This window comes from Oculina patagonica, chromosome 4, assembly GCF_052425735.1.
Source record: "Oculina patagonica isolate OP01 chromosome 4, crgOcupat, whole genome shotgun sequence".
In the NCBI taxonomy this organism is placed as follows: domain Eukaryota; kingdom Metazoa; phylum Cnidaria; class Anthozoa; order Scleractinia; family Oculinidae; genus Oculina; species Oculina patagonica.
This window is the reverse complement of record NC_135761.1, coordinates 43074492-43095348: the sequence shown is the minus strand read 5'-3', so window position 1 is coordinate 43095348 and position 20857 is coordinate 43074492. Positions and strand designations below refer to the sequence as shown.

Sequence of the window (20857 nt, the reverse complement as noted above, 5' to 3'; positions counted from 1 at the left end):
TGTGTATGCGCTACATTTAAGCGTTTTAGCGCGTTTACATAATTGCATTTGACGGTTAAAATGATTAAAAATCTTGAACTTTCAAACATAATGATCGAGTTTAGGATTTATTGAACATTGAATTTATTTATATCAATAACAGCTTCACGTAAGGCTTTTCCACAGGCTTTTATTTGAATTCGGCTTTGCTTTAGTTTGACATCTACAACATTTTTGGCACCTGACTGATGAAAATATGTTCGGTTTCGGGTGATAGTATTCTCTTGATGTGTAAAGGTAAAAGTATATGTAAATAATTTGGGAAATGAAGCCTAACTAGCAGTTGTTCGGAAGTGGCAATTCATAGTACAAAACCGAACAATTCTATAGCTTTAAACTTGAGGGATTTACTTAGTTGAACTTGATTCACTTGTAACTGAGTTTACGTGCTGCAAGGAAGCAGTTTTCCCTTAAAAATGAAAGCTTTTTTTTACTTGCACACTTGCAAAAAGTTCAAATTTCAGTTAGATTTTTTAGTCTATTTATAAACTTCTGAAAACGCCCATTGAAATTGAGAAATGCGGCAGATGTTTACAAAGAGAAAATTTTCGCTTCGTTTTTTCTTTTTTCGCGATCCAATTCTCATTACGCCTCATATTTTCGTCGATTTGCTGCATTTTTATCATAGCTGACTGACTAAATGATCTCAGTTACGTAAAATGTCCGCGACATCAAACTTTCATGTATTTGCTATTTTCTAAAAAACCTGTCTCGAAAAAAAATGTAAGCTAATTAGGGTAAATTGAAAGAAGTGCATCGGGTTATTCCACAACACTGAGTTTATTTTCTCTCATCATTTTTTTCTCATTAGCATTCAATGCCTTTAGTAAATCATCGCACGCAGGACGCACAGCCTTCAACTTGGAACATGGCGTCGTAAAATGTCAAACAAAATTCGAAAACCTCGCCGACCTTTACTGCAGATGCCAAATTTGTAACAGCGACGTTGACGGTCGGTTTTAGTGTAATGTTTTGGCCATTTATTTTTTTCTTGGAGAACAGTTTTGTGTTTAATGTTTTTAAAGCCATTAATAAAAGCGTGTGACCTATACTGCTGTTACAGTTTGATAGCTATTCAATAGGACAAAAGAACAGTCTATGCAGTTCAACTTTAGGGATTCAATCGACTGTGTTCATTTGTTATAAAGGCAGAAGAAAAAAAGTTAACTCTCCCACCATACACGGCACACGTGCACCCACACTTGTGTAACTTTTCGCTGATTGGCCATTCTGCGTTCTTCTCAATCATTCGTTGTTGATCTTATAAAAAAGGAGTAATGTTGAGATTACATCTATTGAAATAGAGTTGCCTTACTTGCCGAATGTAGAAAGCAACTTATTGAAACATGAAAGCGATTAATTGAAACATGAACACAAGAATGGAAAAATGCCAGGTGAAAGAGATTATCGACAAGAAAGCCATATTAAAACAGGACAAATGTAGGGATTACATCTAATGAAATAAAGTTGCCTTCTTTTTTTGTTGCTTTCCAAATATGGAAAGCGATTAATTGAAACATGAACACAAACCTGGAAAAAATGCCAGGTGAAAGAGATTTATCAACAAGAGACGCAAATTTGAAGAAGTCAGGTTTAAGGTCATTGCCCTGTATTGCATTGCGCATCCTTACTGCGCAGAATTTTACGCGTAATTAGCGCGCGCGTACACACATCAACAAAATGGCGGCTTATTTCTATGCGTCTTTATAGTCCGTGAGAGAAGTAAATTGTCACTTTCTCCTAAACGAGCCTGGTGACCTATCAATTTTTTCTCATATTTTGGGTGTAGCGATCAAATTCTTTCTGTAAAATGAAAACAGATCAATTCATGTGTTTGAAAAATAAATTATCGCTAAAAAGTGTACTTTGCCAGTACTCGCAGAGGAATAATAAAGGAATTATATGGAATATACATGGTCTTCCTGCTCCTAAACGAATCTGGTGACCCCCCTTTTTTATTTCAAAATTTAAGTTTCCTTTAAGTAATAAACCAGTAGGCGAAGTTTGGTAAAAAATCTATGTTCAGTTTTATTTCGGGGCAATGACCTTAAGCAGTCAGGAGAGAGAAACGTTCACGTCCTGAATTCAACAGTTCATTTCCATCGGAGGAACACTGCCACCTTCTGCCACTGAAGCCAAAGCCGTTCTTATCTTCCTCGCAGCGATCAACATCGTCACATTTCCTTTTACCGCTGCCATGAACGCGCTGATCATAATAGCTGTGAAAACGAAGTCCCGACTCAGAGCCAACAAGCCTAACATACTACTCGCGTGTCTGGTCACGACGGATTTGATGGTAGGTTTGATTGTCCAACCTTTGTTTGTAGCGTTATTGATAAATATCGTTCTCGGCGACACAACAACTGGATCGTGTGCAGTGCAAAATCTCACACCAATTTTTACGAGCGTTCTGGGTGCTGCTTCCCTTATCCACCTGACTGTAATAAGTGGGGAAAGATATCTAGCCATGAAGCACGCTTACGCGTACAACACCGGACTTGTCACCGAAACTCGTTTACTCAGTAGTTCTGCTCTGGCGTGGTTATTTTCTCTTGTTTTACTCATTCCTTTCCTCGTTGACAAGACTGTATATATGATCATCAGTAACACATGTATTGGCCTGTGTCTTGGAATGATTGCTTTCTGCCAAATCACGGTCTACCATGTGGTTCGTCGACACGAAAAGGAACTTTCAACTCAACAAGTTACACAAGAGGCAAGGCAGAATTTTTTGAAAGACAAAAAAGCCTTTAAACTCACGGTTATCGGTTCTGTTCCTTTGTTTTATACCTGTTGTCGTTTCTAGACTTGTTGTACTAAAATATGGAAGTAGCATTTCTATAGCAACAGCTTATGCATGTTACATGTCAGCCGGGTGGGTGGTAATATTTAACTCGTTCCTAAATACTAGTTATGCAACGCTTTCGAGTGGTATACTATGGAATATCCCACGAGTCACTTGTATTTTCTCGGTATACACACGAGCCTTTAGGCGAGTGTGTATACGAAGAAAATACAAGTGACAAGTGGGATATTCCATAGTATACCACGAGAAAGTGTTGTGTAACTATTTTATACCATGCCATAGAAAATACGCTTACTAAATTTCGTCGAGAATACAGTCGCAGCGCACTATGGGAAGGTTGGGTTGAATACCGTCGAATATACAACGGCTTTCCTGTATTCTGATTGGCTGTATTTTCTATGGCATGGTATAAATCCACTTATCTACTCGGTCAGAATGAGACAGTTTCGCGTAGCGTTTATTGAGTTAACTTGTAGAACTTTAAACGTTGGTGAAGCCGAAGATTTTGAGATGCGAATGTTTGGATCGCCCAACGCTGTGGTCAGAGTTGAAGCAGGACAAGGACACGATGGAGATCAACAAAACGCGGAGCAGGCAAATGTCAACAACATTAACAATAATAACGGTGAGATTTTGCCTCAGCATGAAAATCATATCGAACAGCTGAACTAGAACTCGATAAGAAAACCTGTACAGCGTCCCCATAGTATATAAATTGCCCACAATATATTTAACTCAATTTGTAAATACAGTTGCATCCCAATAACAGGAGGACAAAACGAAGCTGTTCCACAGAAAAGCTGTTCTGCATGCACTTTACTGCTGGCTGAGAAAAAACATTGAACCCATTTGGCTGGCTTTTTTGTAAGCAGTTTTCTTGCTTAATAAAGTATAACACGTAAAATTTTATGAAAATCTGATGACTCGTTCGTTAGAAATCGCGCGTTTTCTCAGCGAGATGGGAAGTGCATGAAGAACAGCTTTTCTGTGGAACAGCTTTGTTTTAATCCCGTTTTGTCCTCCTCCCGATAACTCGAACCTTCAGGGGAAATCAAAAAAGGTTCGAGATATCGATCGGGAGTTCGAGTTATCGAGAGTAAAATTAGATAGATAGATCGTCGCTAAAAGTCTTACAGTGTACCTAAAATGGAAGTTAAAAAGATTAAAATATACACGGATACTAAGATATAAGCTAAAATTATGTTACATTTGTATAAAATCGAAAAATTTAAATTAGTAAGAACATGACCTGAGAGTGAATCAAAAAAAGGTTCAAGTTAGCGAGAGGTTCGAGTTATCGGGATTCAACTGTATCATGAAAAGCACTTTAACGTTGGCGTTATTAAAATAATTCTGCATTTGTGTGATTAAATATGAAAATAAATGCAATTGAACGCTATTTATTCAAATTTGTGCTCATTTTTCTGCAATATTTCGAGGCACAAGTGGGAAACTCATCCGTGTTCTTTTTAATCTCGCTTAATTATTTTTATTAGTATGATAAACAAGACCTAAGCCTGCGAGCAGGTTCTCTGATTGGGATAGTGGAGGGGCGGGGTGTGGTGGGGGTGTTGGGCCCCGGGACGGGTGGAAGTGGTTTACATGGGGGTGCTGGATTCTCAGTTATCAGTTAAATTTAGGCCATTTTCAGGCTAACAATTAACATTTGAGCTATTTCTCAGCCGTCAGTTAATTTTTACAGATCTCAGTTAACTTCCACTTCTTATTTTGTTTTGCTGTATTGTACTTAGCAATGTTGTCCATCTCATTAGCCGAACAATATCGATTAGTATCCAATGATTGCCGTTCAGTTTCTAGTTACTCCGAACTGTTTAAGAGATTTAACGTATACTGTTTATCACCCATGAAGAGATTTGAGCCATGTTCTTTAGAAAGAAAGGAATTAACTTCATCTATAGTGAATGGTTTGAACCCAGGAGTATCATTAGCTCGTATAGTTTGATCGTCCGGGTGAGAGTAGTTTTGAGAAAAACTGTTGTTGGTGACTGACGTTTCGACAACCTGAGCGGAAGTCATCTTGAGAGTCAAGTAAAAAGTTGTTGTCAGTCGATGATGTTTAGGTCTGGTCCATTGAAGTTAATGGTTCAGTTTAGCCGTGATGTTATTGGCTGTAAGACTCGTGTAAAGATTGACAACAAGGCCTACTCTGGGACCCAAAATCGCCCAAAGTCGCCCAAAATCGCCCCAAATCGCCTAAAGTCGCCCAAAGTCGCTCTTAGTATAAATATTTTCTGTAACAATGCTTTATGGTGTACCATGATAATTCCCATGTACATGTATACCACAACTGTACTTAGGTCGGTCACCTAAAATTGCCTAAAGTCGCTCAAAATCGCCCAAAGTCGCCTAAAGTCGCCCAAAATCGCCCGTAATTTGGACAAAATAAGCTAAAATCGCCTTAAGTCGCCCAAAGTTACGGCGACTTTGGGTCCCAGAGTAGTAACAGTAATTGGTCAGTTTCGATCCGTCTATTGTTAGTCAAATTTAGTCGTTCTGTTACCGGTTCGTTTGTCGGTTCTGTTAACGTTGTAAATAAGTCGTTTGTAAGGTGCCGATAGGTGTTGACAAGTTCTAAGTTTGTGTACCAGCTTTCCAGAGTCAGTCGTTGAAAATAGTTAGTACTGTAGGTTAAGCAGAGTCCCAGTCGATTTTGTGGCTAGTAAGTCGATGGTGTTCAGAAATGTGATTTTTGACATCACCATTTCTCGTCGCTCGTTTGTGTTCAGTCAGTCTCGTGTTGAGGTTCCTACCGTTCTCTCCAATGTAGGAGGCCTGGCAGTCAGAGAATTTGATCTTATAAATCGATCCCTTCTGTCGTTAGGTTCGTCCCTGTCTTTAACGTTTGTCAAAACTCAAAAACTACTCGGAGGAAGTTCTTCTTTATATATATATTGGCATTTTGCTTCGCTCACTGCTTGCAGTTTGAGCACTCTCGTGACTCCACAATGCAATCCAACAATGTGTAACCGTACATCCTGTGCCCAAGTTCAGGAGTTGCTATAAAGCCATTATGGTAATAACCGGGAGGGCACATTGTATACATTTGTATATTATGCTCACTGTTCATACAGTTTGAGCACTCTTTGGATTGGGTGGAGAGCCTCATAAGAGGTGTTCACTATTGGCATTTTGCTTCGCTCACTGCTTGCAGTTTGAGCACTCTCGTGACTCCACAATGCAATCCAACAATGTGTAACCGTACATCCTGTGCCCAAGTTCAGGAGTTGCCATAAAGCCATTATGGTAATAACCGGGAGGGCACATTGTATACATTTGTATATATATATATATATATATATATATATATATATATATATATATATATATATATATATATATATATATATATATATATATATATATATATATAAAGATATATATATATATATATATATAAACGAAATCACTGAGCACTTTTTACATAACACAAGAACTCACAATTTTGACAATGACGCAATAATTACTATCAGCGAGCAAATTAAACAAAACAACATGGCTACCGAACGAAAAAAGGAAATTCTTCGCACTAGAGAAGTATTTTGGCAAAAGACTCTTAAAACGTTACAGCCAAATGGACTGAATAAAAGAATAGGCTAGAGAATAGAGACGCAAATACCTTTATAAAGAATTGCGTGCATAAATAGTTTTAAAACATAGGTTATAAAGGGCGTTTCAATCTAGGCCGTTAGACAATCACGCACAGGACATTATTAACTAATTACATTACTAATTGATACCCTTTGTTACGTCATGTTGAATCAACCTATTGCGTAGTTTTCCGTCCTATTAAGATTTAGAACTCTTCGTTAGTTTTTGAAAATCCTAAGTTGTGCTATTTCCAGGAATGTTACGGAACGTTTTTCGGTAAAAAGGTAGATTTTGAAACAACATAATTTTCTGTTATCGTAAAGCTAGTTGTATAGGTGTTTTTCACCTGCTCTTAGAACAAAGCCTTCGAATAAGAAATGAGCTCCATGTTTTAAGGGCGTGAAAAGTAATATCCTCAGAATTTTCTATATTTGTATAGCTTACGTAAGTCAAACTGAGTTGTCGAAACGCTATTGGCTACAAGTCGTTTATGACAATTGTCGTTTTTGTAATAACTTTGAGTTCTGCCTGTAAGCGAGTGAGTCAAGATCTCCCTTAAACACCATGTTCCTTGATGAAGTTTTGGTCCACTTGATATAAAAGATCCCGGAAGGTGGCAGGGAACTTCCCGCTCAGCCATAGAGCTAAATCCCCGAAAAAGCCCCTGCTACATTGGTGGAGAATCCGGGCATCAAGTGGATCAAACTACACATCAGGAATTGTAAAACAACGTCTTCCAAGCTCACTCTCAAGTGAAGTTCAAGACCATGCCAGAAAGAGACAGACTCCCTCAGTGAAGCCTGACAAAGCAGTGCGTTCTCTGAGTAAATCGACATGAATCACCGGATGGACTAAGAAAGATTACTAAGATTTGTGACTGTTTGCGAAGATAAAATCATACCAGGACTTGACATTGAAAAACCAAGATAGGAACAAAGAAAGGAAAGACGAATCCCGCGACGGATACCACTTACTCAAAGTTCCAAAAGTGTGAGTTCACTGAGTTTGACTTTCTGCCACCAACCAAAGAAACAATGGATTTCGTATCAGCACACCAAAGCAAACACTGACTTGGACGAAGAAAGACGAGATCCGAAAGCCCATCGCCCGGAAAGATACTTCAATTGCAGCCAGAACTTAATTTCATATTGAACATGTTGATAGTGTTGTGCTTTCCAATTACAAGTATAGATTTGAGATTCAATTTTAAGCTGAGCGTAATTTTGTGACATCAATTCAAGTATTTAATTCAGTTGTACCGTTGTCGCGCATCGTTTTATTGAAGGCCAGGAGAGCCTATGTTTCAGGTTTAGGACCAGAAGAGTCCACGTTTCCCGTATCACGAACATCGTTAAGTTAAAATGAATAATTCAGTCGCCACAAGTAAGTTTGAAAAGTGCAATGTTTGTCAATTGTTGGATATCAGATTATCTTCGGATGCCTTTTTTTGAATCAACCTATTGCGTAGTTTTTCCGTCCTATTAAGATTTAGAACTCTTCGTTAGTTTTTTAAATTCTAAGTTGTGCTATTTCCACTCCCTATTTCTTCTTATCGATACAGCTGAGGACAGCTGAGGACAGCTGAAACTAAGGAGGGAGGAATGTTACGGAACGTTTTTCGGTAAAAAGGTAGATTTTGAAACGACATAAATTTTCTGTTATCGTAAAGCTAGTTGTATAGGTGTTTTTCACCTGCTCTTAGAACAAAGCCTTCGAATAAGAAATGAGCTCCAGGTTTTAAGGGCGTGAAAAGTAATATCCTCAGAATTTTCTATATTTGTATAGCTTACGTAAGTCAAACTGAGTTGTCGAAACGCTATTGGCTACAAGTCGTTTATGACAATTGTCGTTTTTGTAATAACTTTGAGTTCTGCCTGTAAGCGAGTGAGTCAAGATCTCCATTAAATACATGTTCCTTGATGAAGTTTTGGTCCACTTGATATAAAAGATCCCGGAAGGTGGCAGGGCACTTCCCGCTCAGCCATAGAGCTAAATCCTCGAAAACGCCCCTGCTACATTATACTTGGCTTATTAGCCCACCCAAACTCGAAAGGAAAGAGCCACAAGATTATGAATCCTCTCAAGAGGTGGGGTAGGGAATAGAGTAAATGAATTATTGAAGGGTTACCAGCGGGGTAAAGCAACTCACATGATTTAAAGTAGCCTGGTCCTCCGCAACACAATTCGATTCAACTTAATTTAAGAGTTATTTAATGTCGTTGTGTCTACTTCACAGTTCTTGCTCATCCTTTCTACTCCTTTTCTGGTGGTTTTTTTTCTTCTTCCATCTTCCTTTCTTTCAAAGTCTTAACTTAATAGCATCGCTTATATGATTTTTTTTAACAATTATATAAGTGTTCTGAGGTACTCACTATTCTGGACAACTAATGGGCTTATTATCATGAGTGCTTGTCGGATATTATTTCGATTACAAGTCAATTACCTTACTTTAGTTTTACTTATTATTTTAATCTATCTGTACCAAAACTCATTATTTTTACAGAGAAGTTTTTCAGCGGCCCGAAGAGCCGCAGAGCGGAACTCCATAACGATAATGCAGGCATAAAAATAGGTAGCCTCCCACGCAGTCTATTTTAGATGCGATCGTGTTTCACTCCTTGTGGGGAGGAGTGATACACAATCGCCTTTGAAAATGACTGCGTGAGAGAATACGAAAAAGGAGTTCAATGCCTTCTATTTTTCAATGTCATCCTGGCTAGCGGCATAGTTTGTGAGCGCGTGGTCCCACCGTCCGACGACGACGTCACGTAACATGACGGGAGGTTAACATTAACTAGCAATTATTCGGTCACTAATACAAACGGTTTCGTACAACAGTGCGAATAATAAATTTTGATTGACAGTTCTCATTCCATCTGAAGACAAATTGCATTTTGAAAAAAAAGACATTACATTTTAATTTAAAAGTTTTCGTCCGTTCTGATCAATTTTTTATTGGAAGGATTTCTTATCTGTAATAAGATATTCACCAGTGATTGTGTTTAGTACTAGTTAATTCCTTATCATCTTTTGTTTTTCTTGTGCTTTGTACACGGAAGGAATAATGTTACTGATTACTTTCTTCGTTATAAATGAAGAAAGGGAAAAGAGCACTTACATAAAATCATTGTCTATTGTCACTATTGTCTTGACACCAGCGAAATTAAAGTCTATTTCCTTTGTGTTCATTTAAAATTCTGCTTCAAGAGCGCTTGCATTGACAATACGACTGGAAAGTAAAGCGGCAGATCATGTCATTGAGAAACACCACGATCCCAATAGGTTACAGCGAGACTTATTCACTAGGGCAGCAAAACTCGTCGTGTATCTTTGTTGATTCCCCTGAAGAGAACATATCCAAAATTTTTATTCGATATGGGTTCTTGAAATAATAAATATATGGTCCGGGGAACAGATTTCAAAGTTAATCTTGTCTGCTTGTAACTTTAAATTATAATTTTCGGGAGACAAATTTGGCCGCAATGAAGCTATGTTTTGTCATTTACTGACCATAGCATTAATTTTTTGGTAAACATTTAGTTTCATAGCGAATATTTGACAAAATTTAATAACATAAAATTAACTTAGCCGTGACACAGTCCCTTTAAATATTATTTCGCTTCATGTGGACAAGTAAATGATATGTTTGAAAAATGTGGACAGGCAAATTAATAGCGCCGTCTCTTATACAAACGCCTTTGCAAAACAATAGAAATAATACCTATTGAATGACAGTTCTTATTCGATCTGAAGAACTATAAATGAAGAAAAAAAAAATGATATAAAAATAATTCATTGCAAAATGTCTTGAAAGCAGCGAAATTTAAGTTTATTTCCGTTTTAACTAATTATTAATAACTCTGCTTTAAAACGCTCGGCTAGCATCGACAGTACGGCTAAACGAAGCAATGCAAGATTTCATGTCACTGAGAAACAACAAAACGATCCCAGAAATTTACAACGAAACTTCACTGGGGCAATAAACTCTTTGTGTATCTTTGTTGCTTAGACTGATTTTGCTGGACAGTATTCTGGGGAACAACTCATAATCATCATTATCTGCAAACACCGAGGTTAACGAAAGCCAATTAACTATTTTATCGTGAACAGGCATGCCGTGTCGGATTTTTCTGTATTACTCTTTCAAATAACTAAATTGGTGACCAACTCAAGGTTAGTGTCCATCGTCTCAAAGCTTGGTGTGGATAGCAATTGATAAGTTTGTCGCGATCGTTTTCCCAATAAAACTTGGGATTATTTCAACCAAGATTCGCACAATAGCCATCGTGCTCACCTGGAGGTTTGCTGTCTTGTTTAGTTTTCCATCACTGGTAGGTAGGGGACTTGTTCTGAGTGGAATATTGGGTACAAACGACTTAACCGACTTATTGCCCTGTTAATTATAATAACCGTTATGTTCACTGCAATAGCGATGGTAGAACAAAGATAACAGAACACAGGTAGAAACCATGCGTACTGTGTCACCTCCTTCCAAGCGACAACGAAAAGCTTCGACAAATCCAAATCTTGCTGTTGTTGTTATCGCCACAACTATTCTGTCACAAAAATTCAAGTTTAGGAAAACAGCGTCGTTATGTGTCTTATGTCCACTGGAATTGAGAAAAGCAAAAGCGGCTCTGAATATCTCTTCCACAACTGCACCGTTCAAAGTGTTTACATCACTCTGAGATCAAATTCCCGCCAGGCTTGTCCTTAACCTATGAATTGTTGTTTCCAAATAGATCCATCTCATGGAGTGATCAATGAACACCTGGCAAGGTGCCTGTGATTGGACGAAACATGTGACGGCAATTTCTCTACTAACCTAGTAACACACGCGGAAAATTGTGAATAAGGCATTCCTCTGAACTGCTCACTCAAAGAACTGTTGAGTTGAGAATTTCAGAAAACGAAAGGGATTTACCCATTTCAACTGGCAGAAATAAAAACGGGATTTAGGACAATTAAAACAACACAGTTACTGCACGTATAGTGTGTTTGAGCCTTGATTTTTCATGCACTGGGATTTACCAAAAATTTCACTGCTCGGACTGGGATTTGAGCAAAAAATAGGCTGGGAAATGGGATTTAGGCAAAATTTTTGCTGGGAAATGGGATTTAGAACCCCCCTTTCAGGACCCTCTTATGTCCACTAGAATTGAGAAAAGCAAAAGCGGCTCTGAATATCTCTTCCACAACTGCACCGTTCAAAGTGTTCACATCACTCTGAGATCAAATTCCCGCCGGGCTTGTCCTAAACCTATGAATTGTTGTTTCCAAATAGACCCATCTCATGGAGTGATCAATGAACACCTGGCAAGGTGCCCATTTTATTAATAGTCCATCAATAAACTTCACAAAATAAATGCAATTCAATGAAAACATTGTTCAAATTGCTTGAAAACTTTATTTACAAACAACAAATAGAACATTTCGCAACCTATGCTTATAGGTTATATATGCGCGGAAAATAATATGGATCATGGTGGTTTATATGGTTCAGATTGCAGGGTTAAACCGTTCAACCTAAAGAATAAGAGCATACATAAAGGTTAGTATGAAGTATTACACATAGAGGATAATACATGGTTGCGCAGAGATATGAAATTTATATTCGAGTGTTCAAATCGATAGCTCACGAGTGAGCGCAGCGAACGAGTGGGATATCGGTTTTGAACACGAGAAGATAAATTTCATATATCCAAGCAACCATGTATTATTCTGTTTATTATATAAACCTACTAATTACGATGTTTTTGACGATTTTCCGAAGATTTCCGACCATTTTCCTAAGATTTTCAAAATTTTGTCCGAACGTCGTACGAATGATTCCAAACATTTTCCGAATTTTTCCAAAAATTTCCGAAGTTTTCCGACCATAACCGAAGATTGCAGAGAAAAGTCCGAACATGTTTCGACTTAATATCGATAAAACTTGGCTCATTGAGCATTGAAACACGGCAAACTCTGCGATCTGATTGGTCAAAAATGATATCACACATGTGTGGATACCATTTTTATCCACACGTGTGATACCATTTTTCTCGATTTGCTACCACTCACTATACCACTGCAGTTTATATAATAAATAATAATAATTATTATTATTTGCTTTGAAACTCGAGATGAGGACCATTGTCAGCTCCTGCAAACTTAACTTGGTTTCACAGATTACAATTGTCTAGCTTTCTGAAAGGAGACAAAGGCAAACTAAAACTAAAACACAATTCGAACTTTCTTTTTTTACTTTAAAAAGCTATCACTGTGAAAACCACCCCCTTAAGTTTGCGTCAAAAGTAATTCTTCTTTAAACATTGCTTATTGCAAGGGTTAACCGAGGCTAGACGAAAACAGTTTGATGGAAAATGACATTTTGGCTGCGTTATGAGCTATTACATACTTTGCCCCCTTGAGACCCACAATAATGTCTCGAAAATCAATAAATTCTCATGTTTTTATTCTTATCGGCCATGATATTAAAAAAAAAACTTTGACAGAGATGACCAGTCATTTTTTTAAATGACTTGAGTAAAAGGTGGCTCCATAGGGTTTTGAGATATTACGGCGCGCACACAAGTGATACCAATCAAGCATGCAAGACATCATTTTCGCGTTATTCTTTAAACTAGTTAAATAAAAGCTGCCGAAATATTAAAAACAAGGACTAAAATATGTTGTGCATTATTCTTTTTTAAAATAACGGCCTTTGTTTTTGAGCTACATCTACTCAAAAAGTCCTATTTTTTGGTGTTTTTATGGCTTTGATCGTAAATTTCTTTAATTTTCTTCGGTGAAAATTTTTAAAATTCTCCCAACGGATTGAACCTGACGAGAAATAACTTTTAAAAACAAAAAAAGTAAGGGTTGTCTTGGTCGTTTTTGCGTTTTTGGTTATTTTGTGTTTTTTTGACTCAGCAAAAAAACTGGCTTACAATATTTTTTTTAAAAACGGCAAAAAAGGCAGTTAAAAAGGTATGAAATCCATGCCAAATTTTAAGGAATTTCACCGAAGGAAACTCTAGTAAATACAAGGGGAAAATTTCTATTTTCGCCCGAATAACAATTACGTCATCAGAATAGAAATTGTCCAAGATCGCTTTTTGAGCATGCGCGAACTTTCGAACCATACGAGTTGATGTGTAAAGACGAGCGTTCCCCGTTGTTGTCGGTTTTTGTGCGAATATCTGTTAACCCCAAGGTTAGTTAGAGACATACTTTAATCCTTTATGTAGCAGAATCTCTGAAATTCTGCTCGAAGTATCTAACAATCGCGGAGACTATTCTTTATTTTCTCTTTTGCTTTCGATCGTACGAACTTCACAAAAGCGGCCAGAAGCACCGCGGACGTTGTAAACACCTTTTTAGGTTGATGTATACTCTTTTATCTGCTCAACACAGGAAAGCACGGGTGTTGTTTCATTGGCAGGAAGCAAGTCTCGCGTTTTCTCGCCGAAAATTCACGCTCGCGTGAAGCCGCCATGTTTATTTTGATTTGCCGGCATTTCAAGCTCGCCCTTTTGTACCCTTTCTTCGCGCGGTCAAGAAACCCTATGGAGCCACCTTAAGTGACAACGTTAATTTTAAAGGGACTTCCAAACCATGATGGCTTAAATTCACTGTCATTAATCTTACCTTTGTCGTAGAACGTCGTTCTGCCATTTATGGTCATTTGCCATTTGCTAAAATAAAAAAAGATGGTTCTTTTAAGAGAAAAATTGAGCAATGTGTACCCGACATGTTGCATTACAAGTAATTTTTGATTAATTTCGAGGACCGTTTTTCTATTATGCCAAACAAATCCTTGGTAGTATAGGAATACCAAATCGCAGTTTTCTTTCATTTTCTTTGCTTTCAGAAAAAGATCAAAAAAGAATAATAAAATATTAATGTTTTACTCACCAAATAAACATCAGCCTGCAATCTGATTTTGTTTAGCTAAAATAAAATAAAAATTGCGATATTAAATCTACTCCAGGATACTAAAGTAAACTTTTTTTCATTGCTTTCTTAAGACAACAAAAATTTACATCCATGTAGCCGTTCTCGGTATCCGTGTAGAACGGCTCATCGAGCCGTTTCTCATCCGTTCGCTTGCCGCGCGTTTCGCCGAACACACGGATTCCGTAAGGAACGTTTTCGCGTGAGAGGTCACAGTTTTGTTTTTGTTTTATGTCGATTGTTTTATGTTACCAACATTATTCATTGACATTTTCCATTTCCCATTAAGAGACAACATTCTCAGAGTTCGTCTATATATGACAACTAGTTACTTTTCATAAAAAAAATGCTCACTTGAGCCCTTCGGAACTTGTCCTGGTGTTCACACTCCAACTTTAATTCTTCATACAGCTTTCTGTAGTAGTAGTTGGAGCAAAATAAAAAAGAAATTAGCAGAAAGTCCAATCGGACGGGAACCAAGAAACGTACAAGACTTATCCATGATCCTCTTTATAAATACAAGAGGGAGTAGTTCTTCACAAGAGAAACGTAGCGCGGCGAAGCATGTCTGACGGGCTTCAAGGTGTTTAGAACAAACATAACATTTTGAATCAAACTAATATAACAAAACAAACGAAGAAACAAAATCTTACAAATGTGTTTAGTCTTTTAACTTTTAATCAATTGGGAAGATTTAAAGCATTAAGTTGAAAAAAATCAAATATAAAAAAGGTGTTGTTAACTTTAAGAAATTTAATATTGATCAAAGTGCTTGGAGAAGAACATTCAATATAGTGACACTAAATGTTACTTACCGTAACGTATTACAGTTCTTGCAATTTTTCTTCCTGGCTTGCAAAGCCTGACATAATATTAGCATGTCATTAATATTACAATTTAGTCGAAACAAATTGAAAAAGGTAACGTCAAATTAATCTGTGAGGGATGTCTTTGGCTACCGGGAGAACTTGTTTCTGAATTTATGTGCCAAAGCAATAAGTTGAAAAGGCAGAAATTTTTCTCAAGTTTGGTTCTGCAGTTTAACTTTACGTTGCACAACATATGAATCCATAAAGTCGTTCATCAGTTGCCGCTTGTTTGGCCTTTTTAATTGCATTTTAAGAGGGCTACGTTTAAAAGGGTTCTATGTATCCATAAAATTCTTCCAAGGGCGAATTTTTATAGCTTACCTCGTTCAGTGCGCTTGCTAGTTCTTTGTCTTTAATGGCATTGTCATTATTTAACGAGACGATCTGTAAAAAATGAAATGTTATTGATAAAAGTTAAACAATAACAATAAACTTAATGTTTATCTTTTAAATCATTATAGCAAAGGATATGACCAAGATAATCCTCCCTGAAGCGTCAACTGCTATAAATATAGATAAAATTATATCCAAAGATCACCTGTAAAACAATCAATTAGTGAAAACCAGCCCAAAGAAGCCATTTAAACAGTATTTAACCACAGTGTCGTCAACAGTATGAGCCAAGGAACATGAAAAGCCCGGGGGAGGGGGGTACTCAAAAGAGTTTTTTACGGGCAGGCTCCGCCCCGATGTCCAACCCTTTACCCTTTTATATACCATTTTATCAGAAAAGCACCCCTTTGGTATACCTTTTGTTGAAAAAAGTTATCCCTTTCATATACCTACACGATACGACATATACTTAAAACAGGACGTTTTTTTGATATTTTTATGCAGCGCTTAAAGAATGAGGACGATGTAGCTATAACTTGCGTCTCTTCGAAATACCGTAGAATTCCGGTTATAAGCCCTGGGCTTATACAACTTCGTAAGGGGTTTTGGGTGGGCTTATAAGCGGAGAGGCTTATATCCGGGAGGGCTTATAAGCGAAATAAAAAAAACGTTTCGAAACGAGCCACGGGAGTGTTGATCGAAATACGTTTTTAAGGTTAAAAACACATAATAAAGCAACATTTAGCCCTGTTCAGTACCGTCATTCAGCTGAGGGGGGCTTATATCCGGGGGGGGGCTTATAACCGGATGTATTTTTTTGTTTTAAGGTAGATGGGCCTATAACCGGGGGGGCTTATAAGCGGGGGAGCTTATAACCGGAATTTTACGGTATTTAATTTAAGGCCCTTTTAAATATCCTATGACTGAATTTCCTACCCTTTCATATTCCTAAACTTGTAAAATCCCTTACCCCTGTCGGGAGGAGCCTTCCCGTATAGGCCATTATAGGGGAGGCGAAAAGCTGAACAATCTAAACTGAGAAAAATGGGTGGCATATTTTATTTAAAAAAAAAACGAAGAAAGGTATATATCCTTTGAAACAGTCATTTTGTATGCCAGAACAATGAAACCTTAAAAACCATTTCTTGCTACCCAACCACAACATAACCACTTCTTTGATAAAACCATCTTTGTGAAGGAATAAATCATTTTTAAGAGTAACAAAAAGCCATTTTTTAAAGCATAGCGAAAGTCGCCGGTGACATAAGCAAAACTTTACCTTGTAGTGAGCGTATTTCAATTTTCTTTCCATATCAACAGCTTCGTCATTAAGCGACGTGATCTAAGAAGAACCAAACATCGTCGATAATAGTTCATTGTTAACTTAGCTTAGAGTAGAAAACTTCGCCTGAGTTGTAAAAACACATGTCAGCAATTTCTCTTCTTAAACGTTTTATAAATTATCGGAAAAACGACCTGAAACGAGTTCCATTTGAATCAGATATTCTAGGTCTCAACTTAACATGAACAAGAACCTAGAATAGGACCTGCATTACATCTTAAACAGCACAGCCATTTCATTAAAGTAATACCCCGTCCTGCAACAATTACGCCAAAATTAATTGAAAAAAATACAAAACTATACCTTGCTGTTGGCAATTGACAGTTCCTTTTCCATTTTAACACTTTGACTATTTAACGACATGATCTAAAGAGAACCAAATTTATCGATTATAGTTAATTTTTAAGTTCCCAGATACTATCAACTCTCTCTTAACGGACACCTCTATTAGACGGACACCTTGTGTTTGTCCCGTCTCTGCCATTATTCAGGTATTTTACTTTATTTTAACTCCGTATAAGACGGACAGTTGGAACCGGTCCCGACGGTGTCCGTTTTAGAGAGAGTTGACTGTATTGCAAAATGTATTGCAAAATGGCTTGATACAAATGGACGGGCATAACGAAGCCTTTTAAAGTTTTTTTTTATCTTCTATGCGTGGAACTGTTAAAAGCGTATATTTCGCATTATTTAAAACTAGCAATGGTATATTGCAATTCCTGAGTTTTTGATTGGTTAAAAGCAATGGTTTATGTTAATAGTTTAGGTTTAGTCAAATTAGCAAAAGCTTTATAGCTTTTGTTAATTCGATTTCTCTTTTTCATTTTTGTATTAGGTGGAACTTCAAATTTAGAAGAGTGCACGAGGACAGCCCTTGCTTTCACTAATGTGTTCTGAATTCAAGTTGTGAGCTCATATACCATTGACCAAAAATATGGTGGCCGATACGCGTCAACCAAAAAACAGCTGGGGAGCTCAAATATTGCAATTGTTTGGGCGTTTTTAATTAAACCATTATTGCATTCTCGCTTGTTGGATAAGAGATCGTTATAGTCCACGAGTTGGCTATTTACCATTTCATATCCCACGCGCACTTGTGGAATACGTTATTATAAAAAACAGACTCAATTTTAAGTTTTTGCAAACGTTTTTCATGAAGGGTGAAACAATGCTTTTTGAAAACCCATTTTGACCAATGTAAACTGTCTTGAAACAGACAAAATCATTGCATCTATACAACTGAGTCTGCCTTTCGCCACAGCAGGCGTCACCCTTCTTTAAATTTATGTTACGCTGTGTATCTAAATGACACAGACTCTTTTTTAGCAGTTGTCGAAAAAAAAAACTGCCAACTGCAAAAAACAAGATATTGGCATTCTTACTTTCACGATATTAACGGGCACCCTGAAAAACACCAAATGCAGAAGAATACTAGAAAAGCACGGAATGTTCAAGACAGCCATTAGTCAAATAACGTGAGACTTGATCACCAATAATAGGGTCTTGCTTTTAGTGTCAAAATAGTTGGTTCTTACTCATGTCTACTATCATCTGTCCCCACAATTCCCTATAGCTAGTTACTTCACACATTGCTTCATGAGATACTTCATTGTTGAAATTGCACCTCCTTAAAGACATTTCTATTTTTTTCCTAGAATGTTTTGTTTGCATTTATAAGTGAACAACGTTATTACCTCGTTCTTAATTGCTTCTTTTCCTTTCACCATTTTCTCGTTTTCACACTTTAACAGGGTAACCTGAAACAGACCAAATTGTAAGTACATGTAAGAGTGGGAAATGATTGTATGGAAACGCCTTTAGCCTGTTTCTTTCACCCAAACAGCCTATCCTCCTTTTTAGCTACGTTGTTAACAGTCAGTAACCTCGGAAATAGTGATCCCTCGAATGGCATCACTAAGCCCTTATCCTCTGTTACTTGTTTATAACGAGACAAATAGCTCAATATTATCAAGTCTCTCTTAGCCATGGCCAATTTCTTCGTTTTTGACTCTGACAATGAAAAGACAAAGCAGGAAATCGCGCAGCCTGAAAATTTCCCAAATTTTTAAAATTATTACAGAGCGTAGATAATAATGAACTAAATAAATAAACATAACCACTACAATGTAGGGATTAAAAATTAGGTCTAGAGCAAATGCCATCACCCAAGTCTTCGAGTTTAATACATATTTTAAAGACATCTCTTTCTTAGAAATATCAAATTCCAGTGTTACTAACAGTGATATTTATCATTGTTTGCATTTAAAGTGAACAAAGTTATCACCTCGTTCTTATTTGCTTCTTGCTCGTGTACCATCTTCACATATTCAAACTTTAAGCGGGAAACCTGAAACAAACCAAATTATACCCAAATTATTGCAGAAGAGCACGGAATGTTCAAGACAGCCATTAGCCAAATAATGTGAGACTTGATCACCAATAAAACATGTCTACTATCATTTGTCCCCACAATTCCCTATAGCTAGTTTCTTCACACATTGCTTCATGAGATACTTCATTGTTGAAATTACACCTCCCTAAAGACATTTCTATGTTTTTTTCCTAGAATGTTTTGTTTGCATTTATAAGTGAACAACGTTATTACCTCGTTCTTAATTGCTTCTTTTCCTTTCACCATTTTCTCGTTTTCACACTTTAACAGGGTAACCTGAAACAGACCAAATTGTAAGAACATGTAAGCGTGGGAAATGAATTTATGGAAACGCCTTTAACTTGTTTCTTTCACCCAAACAGCCTATCCTCCTTTTTAGCTACGTTGTTAACAGTTAGTGCCCTCGGACCTTAGTGATCCCTCATATGACATCACTAAGCCCTTATCCTCTGTAACCTGTTTATAACGAGACAAATAGCTCAATATTATCAAGTCTCTCTTAGCCATGGCCAATTTCTTCGTTTTTGACTCTGACAATGAAAAGGCAAAGCAGGAAATCGCGCAGCCTGAAAATTTCCCAAATTTTTAAAATTATTGCAGAGCGTAGATAAGAATGAACTAAATAAATAAACATAACCACTACAATGTAGGGATTAAAAATTAGGTCTAGAGCAAATGCCATCACCCAAGTCTTCGAGTTTAATACATATTTTAAAGACATCTCTTTCTTAGAAATATCAGTGAAATAACACTGTTAGTGTTACTAACAGTGATATTTATCATGGTTTGCATTTAAAGTGAACAAAGTTATCACCTCGTTCTTATTTGCTTCTAGTTCGTGCACCATCCTCACATTTTCAAACTTTAAGCGGGAAACCTGAAACAAACCAAATTATACCCAAATTATTGCAGAAAAGCACGGAATGTTCAAGACAGTCATTAGCCAAATAATGTGAGACTTGATCACCAATAATAGGGTCTTGCTTTTAGTGTCAAAATAGTTTGTTCTTACTCATGTCTACTATCATTTGTCCCCACAATTCCCTATAGCTAGTTACTTCACACATTGCTTCATGAGATACTTCACTGTTGAAATTGCACCTCCTTAAAGACATTTCTATTTTTTCCTAGAATGTTTTGTTTGCATTTATAAGTGAACAACGTTATTACCTCGTTCTTAAATGTTTCTTTTCCTTTCACCATTTTCTCGTTTTCACACTTTAACAGGGTAACCTGAAACAGGCAAAATTGTAAGAACATGTAAGCGTGGGAAATGAATTTATGGAAACGCCTTTAGCTTGTTTCTTTTACCCAAACAGCCTATCCTCCTTTTTAGCTACGTTGTTAACAGTTAGTGCCCTCGGACCTTAGTGATCCCTCAAATAACCTCACTAAGCCCTCATCCTCTGTTACTTGTTTATAACGAGACATATAGCTCAATATTATCAAGTCTCTCTTAGCCATGGCCAATTTCTTCGTTTTTTACTGTGACAATGAAAAGGCAAAGCAGGAAATCGCGCAGCCTGGAA

General features: G+C 37.1%; 1 protein-coding gene and 1 long non-coding RNA gene across 8 annotated transcripts in view; one reads left to right on the top strand and one right to left on the bottom strand.

Moving 5' to 3' along the window:
- Positions 1-20857, bottom strand: part of LOC144650256 (uncharacterized) — a 66858-nt gene that overhangs the window by 45447 nt on the left and 554 nt on the right. The window contains exons 2-14 of one of the 7 annotated variants that reach the window (XM_078509919.1): positions 20499-20561; positions 20143-20205; positions 19542-19604; positions 19221-19283; positions 18631-18693; positions 17240-17302; positions 16874-16936; positions 15583-15645; positions 15208-15254; positions 14747-14807; positions 14354-14389; positions 14087-14133; positions 11763-11980 (exon numbers count right to left, since the gene is read on the bottom strand). In XM_078509919.1, coding sequence (XP_078366045.1) covers positions 11935-11980; positions 14087-14133; positions 14354-14389; positions 14747-14807; positions 15208-15254; positions 15583-15645; positions 16874-16936; positions 17240-17302; positions 18631-18693; positions 19221-19283; positions 19542-19604; positions 20143-20205; positions 20499-20561 — 741 coding nt within the window. In that variant the 3' untranslated portion in view covers positions 11763-11934. Of the gene's footprint in view, positions 1-11761; positions 11981-14086; positions 14134-14353; positions 14390-14746; positions 14808-15207; positions 15255-15582; positions 15646-16873; positions 16937-17239; positions 17303-18630; positions 18694-19220; positions 19284-19541; positions 19605-20142; positions 20206-20498; positions 20562-20857 lie in introns of those variants that run through there. The other 6 variants (XM_078509920.1, XM_078509923.1, XM_078509925.1 and 3 more) reach the window with 6 other exon arrangements.
- Positions 9018-20857, top strand: part of LOC144650298 (uncharacterized) — a 41396-nt gene continuing 29556 nt past the window's right edge. The window contains exon 1 of the long non-coding RNA XR_013570087.1: positions 9018-9237. This is a non-coding gene — a long non-coding RNA (uncharacterized LOC144650298). The remainder of the gene's footprint in view (positions 9238-20857) is intronic.